This window comes from Miniopterus schreibersii, assembly GCF_964146895.1.
Source record: "Miniopterus schreibersii genome assembly, chromosome: 12".
Classification (NCBI taxonomy): domain Eukaryota; kingdom Metazoa; phylum Chordata; class Mammalia; order Chiroptera; family Miniopteridae; genus Miniopterus; species Miniopterus schreibersii.
In genome coordinates this window covers 13,414,782-13,428,024 of record NC_138112.1, presented here as the reverse complement: position 1 = coordinate 13,428,024, position 13,243 = coordinate 13,414,782, and the positions used below count along the sequence as shown (strand labels likewise).

The following is a 13,243-nucleotide window of genomic DNA, read 5'->3' as shown; positions in this document are numbered from 1 at the left end:
TTCTGAGTGCATTTTCTGTTCCTACATAGCTGCAATTGGTGTGGAAGAATATTGCAAATTCAGAAGTAGACAGTCTTGTCTTCCTTTTAAAATCTAGAGAATTGCCTGAAACAAGGAGCCCTGCTTCTTCTCGGTTTCTTGATTGGACTATAAATTCTCTCACTCAGCCACCCAACCCACAAAGATAGGCTGTTTTCGGGGAGCATCTGTCAGATGGCTGCTCACTTCACCCTCTTTCAGTCCCTCACTCCCAAGCAGAAGCGCCTCTCAAACTCATCTCACTTGTGTGTTCCCATCTAAGAGCTAGTCCAGCTTTAGGAGGATGATGAATAAACTTTGCCAAACGAATATTCTGGCCACAGAGGGAGGCAGGAAAGAGAAAGCAACGGCCCAATGGTTTGGACCCAACCCTGATCCACCCATCTCCTGTCCTGAGAGAGCATGTGAGCCCTGGAGGCCAAGGGCAGAGAAAGGCTGGAGGGGAGGGAGTTCCCAGGGCCTCCTTTAGGCTGGCTCCCCTTCCGGGCAGCTCCATTTGAGGGACCAACCATAGGTTTTCTTAAGGAGTATTTTTTTTTATATTTTGGAGCCCTAACTTGCCTAGAATGTTCTGATAGTTTCCATTATATGTATATGTATATATGTGTATATATAGAGAGAATTATTCCAGTTTACACTAATTTATGCAAATTAGAAGTGTATGAAAATGTGCTCTGATAGCACCAGAGAAAACAAAAACAAAGATATTCTATTCCATTAGAGAAATTTTACTTGCAAATTTTATGTTTTTAATCACAAATAGAAGTCTAACAAGGCTTAACAGATAAAGTTTTCCAAGAAATTAATAACGAAGCCCCATTTTAGTGTACATGAAAGACTCTCCAGAGAAAAAGCCAAGCAAGCCGAAGCAGAAATGAACACACAATGGAAAATGTGTGTAACAAGAGTCATTTCAATTGATTTAAATAAAGTTGGGCAACTAAGTCGGATTTTAACCTGTTTGCCTCCAACGCATTGTTTGTTTGGTACATAACGGACACGAAGTAAATATTTGTTGTCCAAAGAAATAAATATGAACCTAACCTTGTAATTTCCAAAAATCAAACTGCTGTTCTCGTAGGTATGCGGTACATTGCTTCCACCAAACATGAACCACCAAATGGTATTCTAAAACGTTATTTCAAATCTTAACAAGTAATTTTCTAAAATGTTATGAAAAATTAACCTCAAATGGTCCCTCAAATGAAACTGCATTATGTCCTATTTCCCCTCAGGAATTTTGTTTTCATACTAGAGACCGTTCCCAGCAGGTTATATATTGACATACTGTTTATCACCGAGAGACTAGGTGCTTGCAGCCTAAACGTTAACCGTGCCCGACTCTGAATGGGTGGTAGAAGCGGCCTTGCTCCGGCTGCTTGACCTCGCTTAGTTCAGAGGAAATTACCAGGAGGCAGCTGCTGCCTTTCCATTTTCATTTTGTGCCTCCGTCAGGTGACTGATTTTGTTTTTGGACTTACCTTGTGCCTCCCATTCAGCCTGATCGTCCTCAAAAGAGGTAAAAAAAAGGAGCAAAAGGGCTGACTTAGGGAAAGACGGATCCTGAGCCTCTGATTGCGCGTAAAGCCAAGCGGACGAGCTGATTAAAGACTGCAGGGGAAATGCACATTCAGGGGTCTCTGCACGAGCAAGTGTCCAAGACCAGATCTCGGCAGGAGAAAACTAAGGGGGACCATGGAAAGCTGTCCCACACGTTGAGCGGTTCCCAGCACTGTAACCAGGGAGGACGCATCTGTGGGGACCAAGAGGATTACCCACTGTCCTTTCCCTCAAGGACCTTGTGATTTAGCGTAACCAACAACTGAACTGTTAGCCACTGTGGCCACTTCCAGTCACACCCCAGGGCTGCAAATCATTAGCACCACCCCTCACCTGATAGGCATTCCCAGAGCATGAAGTTCCCAGCAGGACAGCCGTCAGCCAAGAGGGCTGAAATGTAATTCCGCACTGAAATGTAAAATTTTACCAAAAAAACAAGGGAAAATGCCCTACTTTTTAAATGAAATAAAGTGGAAAGACATGATTTCAGGGGTATTAATTCACTCGTTTGAAAACTCACTCATTTGATAGTATTATTACCATGTGGTCTTCTTTTGACGATCATAAGAAATTCATACATTCTCGTGAATAAAAAACAGAAATTTACTCATTGACAGTGAACCAATTTAAGAATATCATCTCGATGTCTAAACCTTATTTCCCCCTTTAATTAATCTGATATGGTTTAGCCTGAGCACAAACCATACCCAGAATTTTATGCCAATTTTTTAGGTGAGTTGTTTAATCCTGGTTCTACTCTCCTCCCATGTATATCAAAATAGACACACTCATAGATGTGGATAACTCATTTAAAAATCATCTTGTAAATGTAATTATCAAATATTGTGTCCTTCAGGAATTATATTAGATCACATAATACCCAGTTTTTAATTTAGCTTTTTGAAAAATACAGCCCATTCCTGACTTTAAAATATGTTATACTTATAAATGGCCTACTTCCCTTTGCCACAGCCATGGAAACCAGTGCAAGACTAAAGGGACTATTATGGGAAAATATGAATTCATAAGCACAGGGAAAATGTTGTGGTAAACAAAAACCACTAAGGAAAGCTAACCCTTCGGGGAGGGATCTCCCAGTAATGAATTCCTTGCTCAGTACCTGACATTCCACCAGTTGACCAGTAAGCTTGGTTAATAAATCTCTTATATTCAAAATTCCAATCTAATCCTACCTCTAAAACCAAGCTACTGCAGTGACTAGCAGAAGGGACAGAGCGGCAAGGGGAAGTCAAGGGGGTAGGGAAAATTAGGACTTCACGAAGGGGGAGAGAGAAGCCAGCGGCAGCCTTTACCTAATGCTCAATTTGCCTTCAGCCACCCCTTCCGGAAGAAACTTGGAAACTGCTTTCATTGTCTTTCTCTTTTCAGCACGAACTCCTCCTCCTCCCATTGTACCTATTCAAAAAGTGTAATACAGGCTAAGATAATGCACCAAATAGTTTAAAAAGGCTTTAGCAAGCTGGCCTAGGAATCTAAAAACTCTTAGAGTATCAGTTGAAGGGAAAAGCTTGTTCTGGATTCAAAATAGTTGGAATGTAGCCACTTTATAGAAGAGCCCTTACTCTCAGTAGATACCCTGGCAAATACTGTTTTACAAAGATGAATGAAATGCGGCTTCTGTTTTCAAGGAGTTTGCAGTTCACCAACCAACCTGAAGTGTGGCTTTGTAATAAGCGTTTCATAAAGGGAGGTGAGTGGGGGTTGTATAGCCTCAGGTTGGGGCTAAATTAACCAAGCAGCCCAGTTAATCATAATCCTCACCCCACCTCAGCCCTCCTCACCCCAAATTCAGCTTTTAGTAGAAAGTGTTAAATCATGCTCATGTTAGATTTTAATCCAAAAAAACAATATTCTAGGAATGCAGCAAATGCATATTCTTAAATGGAACAGTGAACTTTGTAAGATCTTATGACATTCATACAAAAATTAAATTCAGAGATCTGATAGACAAAAAGAAAAACATATTTTAGAAACATTTTTTGGAAACAACAGTACAAAATAAATGGCTTTTAATTTAACTCTTAACCAGAAAACTCAACCAGAACCCCCATTCCTTGATTCTGCCCTTGTTAACGTTTGTAATTGCACAGCTATGAAGTCAGACGGTTACAAATTCTGATTCCCAGTTGTGTGAATAGATGAGTTAACCCCTCTGTGCCTTGGTTCCTGGTTTGTAAAATTCGGGTGATAACAGTAACTAAGCATGTAAAATGCTTTTAACAATGCCCGGCACATAGTAAGTGCTCGGTAAATGTTAGCTATCGTTATCACCATCATTATAAATATAGCACCTAGTTTTGTAGATAAGTTTATGGAATTCATTTCCTGATAACCAAAGAAAATGCCAGCTGTGTTTCCCTGAATGCACTCTACATTTCCTAGGGGAGAGCCATGAGGAGCCACAGCCAGACAGAATGAGTGCAGCGGCCTCAGGAGCGTCGAGAAGGAAAGAAGAGCGCGAAAGTCTCTCTCTGAATGTTTATAAAAGTAAAAATAACAAAAACAAAGAAACCAACCACAAACACAGTAACAACAGGAGATGCTGGGAGTTACTGCTTCCCATCCAGCTTCCGAGTTCTTCTGTACACACAGAGGTTAGGGCGGGAACGAAAGCAGACAGTCCTTAGTGTCCTTGGCACATTGATGCGGAGCGACGCCCGACCCTCTCCCGGAGACTCCCTTTCAAGCATCTAGTACTGAAGGGCTCCAAGCGAGCAGAGAAGGGAGATGGCGCTTCACAGTACAGGGAGTTTGTTTATTGATCAGAATCTTATTTACCCCTAACCCATCAGGTGTTTACTGGTAAGAATTAGTAAAGTATATTATGGCCACTTCCCTTTGTGCTTTGATTAATGTGGCAGACACAAGAGGGATGCAAATTGCTTCTGGTGATATTGTGTGAGTTAAATAGTGAAGTTCAGAAGGAAAATGTCAGCGCGGGCTTATACTTTACAATAATGATTTACCTATTTGTGTCTATTAAGAACCTGCATGAGGTGGACACCTGAGTCACCTTCCTCTTTCCATTCGGTCCTGGCTGAGAGAGGTGAAGGGACCCACTTAATGATGGACAGTGTAGACATCCTTTTATAGCATAAACTAAAATCCCTCCAGCTGATCATATGCACGTGAGAGATGAAACCAGTCCTATTTAAGCCGTCTGTCAGCCTGCGGACACTTGCATTCATTTTGAAAGAGGCAAAAAAGCAGCTCTGGGTTTTGAATGACATACATTCATGCTGGGAAATTACAAACGCTTGAGAAACCCAACCGAGGCCAATAGTTTTGGATTCACAGTAATTGCATACATTTTGTTTAAAAATCCTCCCGAGCAGTATGTGCCTGTTACCTAAAGCGATGGAGCAGGCCCCAGTTTTGTGTCTGATTCTAAACCGGGCCTACAGTGCAAGACACAGCGCCCCCTGTGGCCTCTGCTCTGTCACTTTGCCATGCGATTCTAATGCAGTTTTACTTGAATAACATAAAATAACATATATAATGTTATTTATGTTATTTTCCACGTGAAGAACTCCTGTAAACCTTGCCGTTTTGAAACTCAGTGAGGCAGGCGTCTTAGACAAGCTGAAAAACAAATGGTGGTACGATAAAGGTGAATGCGGACCCAAGGACTCTGGAAGCAAGGTCAGTCGCTGCAGTTCGGGGCCGCCTCTTGTGGTCACAAAACGGGAGCCATGGTCAAAAATAAAGGATACGGACCCAGTAAAAACTAAACGTTTCTCTATACACCACCCAGATTCGAAGCTAATACCATAAATTTCAGCCACAGGGACGGTCTTTTCAGAAAATTGCAACCTGCTCCCCAGTATTAAATAAATTTAAATTAACTACAAAAATATAAAATAATACAAATTCCTTATATTATTCTCAAACTTACGTACCACTAATAAAAGTAGCTTTTTTGGGTTAAGTTTTTTATGACTTTGGAGGCAAAGACCATGAAATGTATTATTTCAAGAACAGGTGCATGGTCAAAACAAAAAAATGGGAAATGGATCAGTAGTCATTCAGAAAAAGATTTTAAATATTAAATTATCTTATTCAGAAGTTCAGTCTTTTTTGGTCACTATATTGCCAACCATTCCACTTTAGTTTGAAGAGGCCCTATTATGTTTTTGTACTGACAGAGCAACAGAGTGAACCCTTCAATTCTATTCTATCAAAATGATTTAAAGAAATCAGTGCTGATGAATAGTAGCCTCAAGTTCTAAGATCTTTTGTTCATGAATTCTTTTGAGAACAATGCAGGAAACTATAAGCCTGATTCTGTTGAAAATAGTGTTAGAAATATTTGTATTTTAATTCTAAAGAAAAAAAAATGTAACAACCTATCAGTCAATCTAAATACTGCACAAATTAATAGAATGTAATAACAGTGCCTGAAAGCCATGGTTGAGGATTCTTAGAATCTTCTTTTATTTTTTCTTTATCTTCTTTTAGAAATAAAAAAATATAGATGATAGAGATAGATGATAGATAGATGATGATAGATGATAGATAGACGATGATAGATAGATGATAGATAGATGATAGATAGATAGATAGATAGATAGATAGATAGATAGATAGATAGATAGATGATAGATGATAGATAGATAGATACATGATAGATAGATGATAGATAGATAGATGATAGATAGATAGATGATAGATAGATAGATAGATAGATAGATAGATAGATAGATAGATAGATGATAGATAGATGATAGATAGATAGATAGATAGATAGATAGATAGATAGATAGATAGATAGATAGATAGATGATAGATAGATAGATGATAGATAGATAGATGATAGATAGATAGATAGATGATAGATAGATAGATAGATAGATAGATAGATAGATAGATAGATAGATAGATAGATAGATGATAGATGATAGATAGGTGATACATACAGATAATTCTAAGATTAAACAAGTGACTGACTTAAATAAGAGAACCTCAATTAATTTAACAAAGGGACAAAGTAATGTTAATTGATCCCTTTTCAGGGCTTATCCCTCTCTTATAATCACTTTTATCTGCCTTTAAACCAGAGTGGAATGAGACAAGCTTGGCCAAATAATGAAATAGTTATCTCAAATCTTTATGTCAAGCATAAATACTTGAGTGATTATTTTAAAAATGAAGTTACCTTAAACTTTTGGCCCAATCAGTTGATGTCATGGCTAACTAGACAGTGTACACAGTACATCTCTGGAATCAAACCCTCTCCTATTAAAACGATTTAAGTGTCTAAATCACATTTTGCACAAAACATACTGCTGAGAAGATGATGGCCAGAGAGTGCCTTCAGGTAGTCTACCCAAAATACTTTTCAAATAATGTTATGTATAATATGCATATTTACAATTTATGAAAAAGTGCTGAATTCTTGTTATAATTTTAATATCTTTCAAACATATGCTTGACTGTTTCTGAATTTATTATGAGATAAAATGTATACTAAGGTTCTGGAGAATACTATGGCTAAAATATTATCTGATTAAACATTTTAAGTGGAAATGGAATCATATTTTTAAGTCAATAAAAATAGTTATATAAATTGGTCCATACATAATTTATTTCTCAGTTGATCATGGTAATTTGTGTATTTTTTAAAGTTCTCTTTTAAAATAGTCACCTGTGTGATGCATACGTAATCAATCCTAAATAGTAGATAGTATGCAAAAGTGACACTTTCCAGATTTCCCATACAGATGTGACTGAAAGAACAAACAATGTGTACCCCAGCACATTGTTTGTATATATTTGGTAAAGTAATGATGAACAAAATGTGAAATTGCTAGCTTAAAAAACCTTAGTTCCTTAATTAGGAAATGTGAAGTTAGATTTATTTGAGAGAAATCTCCAACATTAAAAGTATGTTTTAATGGCAGGAAAACCCAAAGAGGTCCCCTTTCCATGTAACTGTGTCTTAAACATGTCATTCTCAAACTTAACAATAATAATAGGCCCACTTCTGCCACCCTTCGTAAATACATAAACGCTTATCATGGCTAAGGAGAGTGGTTTTCGTTGCGTAGCTAATGATAAAATGTTACAGATTTTATTGAATGTAATTACACCCAATTTATTGGTAATCATTCTAATTTTACTTCTGAGAGCTATAAGCTTTGTTTTAAATCCGTAAACCTACATCAGTGATTTATACATGTAAATAACTTCAGGTTAAATTAAGCATTTATGTTAATTAGCTGTTTGGATTTCATGTGTTCTTTTGCCTTTGGATGTGACATTTCCACAGTTAACTGAAGTGTGTTTATCCCCTCCGCAGGACAAGACGAGTGCCTTGAGCCTGAGCAACGTAGCAGGCGTCTTCTACATTCTGGTTGGCGGCCTGGGCTTGGCAATGCTGGTGGCTTTGATAGAGTTCTGTTACAAGTCCAGGGCAGAAGCGAAGAGAATGAAGGTGGCAAAGAGTGCACAGACTTTTAACCCAACTTCCTCGCAGAATACCCAGAATTTAGCAACCTATAGAGAAGGTTACAACGTATATGGAACCGAAAGTATTAAAATTTAGGGGTAGGACTTAGGGCCTACTACAGTGAGTGGGTGATGCATCCTGTAAACGCAGTGTTGTGACCTGTCTGTCCCGTGGTGGTTTTGCTTGCTTCTCATTAGAGCTTCATAACTCCGACAACTTCAGTGCAAAGCGGTTCGGTTTTCTTTGGCTGCAGATGTTCTGTTTGAACCTTTATGTTGCCAATAGAGATCTGCATTGAAAGGGCCCGAAAGACAAAAACAAACCCGCAGAATCACTCTGTGAATGATCTAAACACTGTATCCTACCTGAAATTTGAGAGGAATTGGAAACTGGATCTGGGTTTTCTTTGTACATAGACTAGGCTGATCTTCTCCGGAACAATCAAATTTTAAAATAAGTGTTAACAAAATAAGCATAAAACCTGATTCAAATGATCAAAGCTCAGGCAGCTGCCAGATCGGGTTTTCTGAGAAACATTATATGCAAAAGCTTCATGGAGCAGAGTCGATGCTCAACACATTTGAGCTCGGATTCTAATTTGTTTTACATTAGCCATCACTCTATATTTTTAAAGAGTAAAACCCAGCTGTTTGCTCATCTGACAGGAGTCCTTGAGCCAGACCTTCAGGCAGGAGTGATCATCAGGATATTGACCACAATTCACGTTTATTAGAGTTTATTAGATGAAATTCAGCTTTTTATGTTCACAATATCACTAAGGTGAACAGACACTTTAGACAATATAGCAGTTTCTCCATCAGAGATATCAGCAGTATATGTGCTTTTGAACGCAGTAAAAGATAAAAATTGCTGTGAGTTATTGCGGATTTTTTTCTTATTTCAATTGCTTTAAGTAAGCCAGATCAGCCGCACTTACTCACATGCTCTCATCACACCACAATAAAAAAAATTGTGGGCATTCAGTGAAATAATAGGAGATGGAGATAATTTTGGAAGAACCTAAATGTCCACTACTTTTTTCCTCTAGTGGTTGCAAGTGGTTTTAAAATAAGATCTAAAAGCATTTGTTATTGCTCTTCCTAAAATCAGGTCTCTAAAACCTATTTCCTAAAGTTATATATAACAGCCAGCTGAATAGGTTGCTCATTCTGATTAAAATGACAAAAGAGTCTTTAAACCCAGGAGAGACATTCCATGCTTGATGTAAAAAACCTAATATAATTTTCATAGTAAGATATACACCTGAGGTTATGCCAGGCAAACGTGCTTGATTTTAATATTTATTTCTTCATATAAAAGTTATTGAAATATTTGTATCTTAAAACAATATCTAATTGCTTTTATCCACATTCTAGAAATCAATGACTGAGTATAACTGCACATAAGTAAGCCCAAACTGGTTCTTTCCCAATTTTGTGGAAAAAAATTAAGAACAAAAACCCTCAATTCACTCAGATCAGAATGTTTTGAGCATGTTTTCTAAAAGCAAAACAACAAACTAGGATGGTATCAAAGCCTGGGCCATTATAAGAATGCTTTCACCTTAATATTTACAGAATTGAGGAGAGATTTTCCCGAATGAGAAGAACAAAACCTGAAAGGTTTTCAGAGCCAATTATTTAGACTTCATTTTGAGATGAATTTTATAAGATATCTTCAATAAAAATTTTAATCAGTTTATTAAAATTGACTTTTCTTTGGCATAGCAAAGCATTCTAACCATCAGCAAAGTCCAAGGGCAGAGAAGCGAAGCAAAGGAAAAAAGAATACTAGAAAATTCCAGAAAGAAATGCTCATGGATGCCAGTTTATTACAAAGCTCTGGGAAGTTGTTAAAAAGAGATGAACATTCTCTTATGAACATTCTCTTATTATATGTTATGTACATACAATTTACATCTAATAATGTTTTCAGAAGCAGAATCTGGCATTGCAGTTCATCACATGAATTGCCTTTAGAGCTGGGGTTGAACTTTTAAGACAATAAATTTCATATAAAAATAAAGCATTAATTTCCATATGACTTTTTAAAAGACATATTGGAATTCAGGGTAAATGAAGTGATCTGCACCTGTAGAGAAGCCTTGAAAGTAAGTTGTTTTTGTTGCACTCCCATATTAAATGGCTTTTTCCTTTCAAACACTCTGTTGGCCATAATTATGCAAATATTTGACAATTTAGATAATATTGTTCCAGAATCTCAGAAACAAAACCTAAAACCTTCAAAATATTGTAGAGTTCAACTTTAAAAGTGACCATCCCTCAAGGAGAACACATACAATTAAAATCATGGCCATCAGCCACAACAATCCAACCAGACACAGACATATGGAAATTTTTAAGAAACTTTTCCAGTTTGAGCAGCTTCAACAGGTTCACATCAAGATGAATAGAAATGACCTTCTATGGGAGAATTGGAAGATATAATAGGCAATAAGAATGCTAAGAAATAAGAATGCTGAGATTTAAAGAGAAATTAAGGAGTTGACAAAGATTTATTAATTATTACACTTGGTTGCATTAATCTGTAGAGGAGAGAATACTCAGAACTACGTGTGATCTCTCCTACTTTTGGATGCTTTCCTTTCCTCACCAAGGCAAAAGAAAAGAAACAAAAATAGATTTTATTGCAAAAGCCTTCTGCAAAAATTCCTTCAAAAAAGCACGCTCCTTTTATTAATTGTATTTTAGTATATCCTCTTCAAAAATTAAATACTAAACTAATTAAAAAAAATAATTATCTATTTTACTTAGTATTAAATGTTGAAAAGGAATCTGAAGAAGAAGATTCAGACTTTGGTCTTCATTTGTTCTAATTTAGTGATGAGTAGGGTTTCTGTAGAGACTCTCTCCTGACTTCTAATTATGAAGATAAGTATTCATTTTTGAGGCTGTTCACTAAAGCAGAACTATGATAATGACTTGGTTTTTATCATAAATGAGCCATTGCCTAGCAATTTGACTTCAACTTTCTAAAGTTATCAGGGTGCCTGATCTCTAAACCTTTTCATTATAGCAGTTTTAATCCAATTATTAATTTCATTATTTAACGTATAATTGTTCAAATATTTAACTTTCATGGCAGAATAAATACAAGATGGAATTTCTTAAAAAATAAGATTAACTTACATTCGCAGTAGGGAAGTTAGATACATTATGAGTTATGAGAAAGTTAAGATCTAATCCATAACAAATTTAGGTAATATCTTGCTTACTTTTTTTTCCTTGTGAGTAAACATTAAAATTCAGCTCTAGAAAGAATTTAAAGACAATGAGTGAACAGTGGGTTTACATAACACCACCACCTGTCTCTCCACTGTGTCATATTACTACTATCTGCTACCTAATGTGACACAGAACAAGAATTTAATGAGGATTTCAGAGACCTGACCCTAAAACCTCAATGTGGGAAGCTCCCCAGTGATGACCATTCTCTAGGTATTGAAACGTGCCCCCTTTCAGTGCACCCCCTTTAAGCACTTACCGCTCCTTAACGTGCCTTAGCTTCCACATTAGGTAGAGAATGGACTTCACGTCACTAACTGTGCTGTTTTGGGTCATGTCTATAACGGGTGTGAATGAATGAAAGTCTGTGGATAGATCTGCGTTCTGAAAACGGGAAGATCTGTCATGAGCACTCCATGTATATCGTTTGTTTAGACAATCCATCACAATTTTAAGAGTATAATCCTTGCAAGAGATTTTACAAATCCTTGTTAAAGATAATTCCTAGCAAGACAAAAAGGCTGAAAGAACAGCGTAAGATCTAAAGGAGCTTTTAAGAAGCATTAGGGTGTAGCTTGCAGCAAGTTCGAAGGGGTGTCCCCCCAGATTTGCTAACCAAGACCTAGTCTGATGATTCTAAAATGACTTCTTAAACAAGTAGCACCACAGACTCCAGACTGATTCATTCCTCCCCGTAGCTGAGCTCCGTCCCCCCTGACAACCAGTTTTCACATGACCGAAAAAATGTGGAAAAAAATGCAGATGTCTAATATTGATATGTTGGTGTTTGCTGTGTCACCGGGCGTGGCAGAAGCAGAGCTAGTGTAACCCTCGGCCTTGTTTTCTGTTTCCTCTCCATGCCCCCAGCTGACCTTTTCTGAAGCCATAAGAAACAAAGCCAGGTTATCCATCACCGGGAGCGTGGGTGAGAACGGCCGCGTGCTGACGCCCGACTGCCCAAAGGCTGTCCACGCCGGAACTGCAATCAGACAAAGTTCAGGATTGGCTGTCATTGCATCGGACCTACCATAAAAACCAAAAACATAATTGAGTGCCTTAATCACACTGTGTTGGTGACTGACGGAGCGCAGCCCCGGGCAGGCCCCGCGCAGGGCCCGGCCAGCCCACCTCGGGCGGCGGCAGCGACGTGTGCATGAGCTCAGCTCGGAGACCCGAACTCAGATTTTCTATCAGGAAAACTCACCATTTAGGATTTCTCGGGGAGTGGGGGGTGGGCTCTGGGCCGGGTGTATTAACAGCAACAACCTTCACGCGAGTGGACTTAAAAACTAATCAGGCTTGGGAAGTTCTTGCTCTGAAAGGCCTTGGTCTTCACAGCCACGGATGAAACCTTGCAGGAGGCACCCAGCTCCCCGTGTCTCCAGAGCACCCCTCTGATGCCCGAAGACTGTCCAGCTGAGAAAACAAACACGAAACTGTGAGGAGAACATCATAAACAAACATGTAAATCCTGTGAAAAAAAAAAAAAATTTAAAGGCAGTATTTACACTTACTTTGGAGAAAACACTACTGAAACATGCTTGCTTTTTAAATGACGTAAACTCAGTAGAGGACAACGCGATTCTTTTTTCTAACCATCTTAGGGAACAACACATTGCAATAATTGACATAAATGCCATCACTGTACTAAACGTTAGAGACTTTTTTTTTCTTTTTTCTTTTTTTTAATAAAGGTTGTTGGTCATCTTGTTTGCTGTAACCTTCACTCTGTCACATGAATCGGTGTCCACAGATTGCATTTGTCTCGATACCCGGAACAGAAACGCAACGAAAATGACGTTAATGTAAAATCATCAGGCCACAGTGTAGGACCGAGAGACTACGGGTCACTCATGGTATCGCTATTATTTATACTCTTGTTCTGTGTACAAAATTGTGGTTTTTTTGTACCCACCAAAAAGAATCAAAC

General features: G+C 38.0%; 1 protein-coding gene across 4 annotated transcripts in view; it reads left to right on the top strand.

Annotated features, from left to right (window-relative positions):
- GRIA4 (glutamate ionotropic receptor AMPA type subunit 4) overlaps positions 1 to 13,023 on the top strand; it is a 327,443-nt gene extending 314,420 nt beyond the window's left edge. Inside the window, exons 15-17 of one of the 4 annotated variants that reach the window (XM_081155171.1) lie at positions 5,148 to 5,262; positions 7,919 to 8,166; positions 12,181 to 13,023. In XM_081155171.1, the coding sequence (XP_081011297.1) occupies positions 5,148 to 5,262; positions 7,919 to 8,164 (361 nt within the window). In that variant the 3' untranslated portion in view covers positions 8,165 to 8,166; positions 12,181 to 13,023. The remainder of the gene's footprint in view (positions 1 to 5,147; positions 5,263 to 7,918; positions 8,167 to 12,180) is intronic. The other 3 variants (XM_081155168.1, XM_081155169.1, XM_081155170.1) reach the window with 3 other exon arrangements.
- Positions 13,024 to 13,243: the final 220 nt, after the last annotated feature.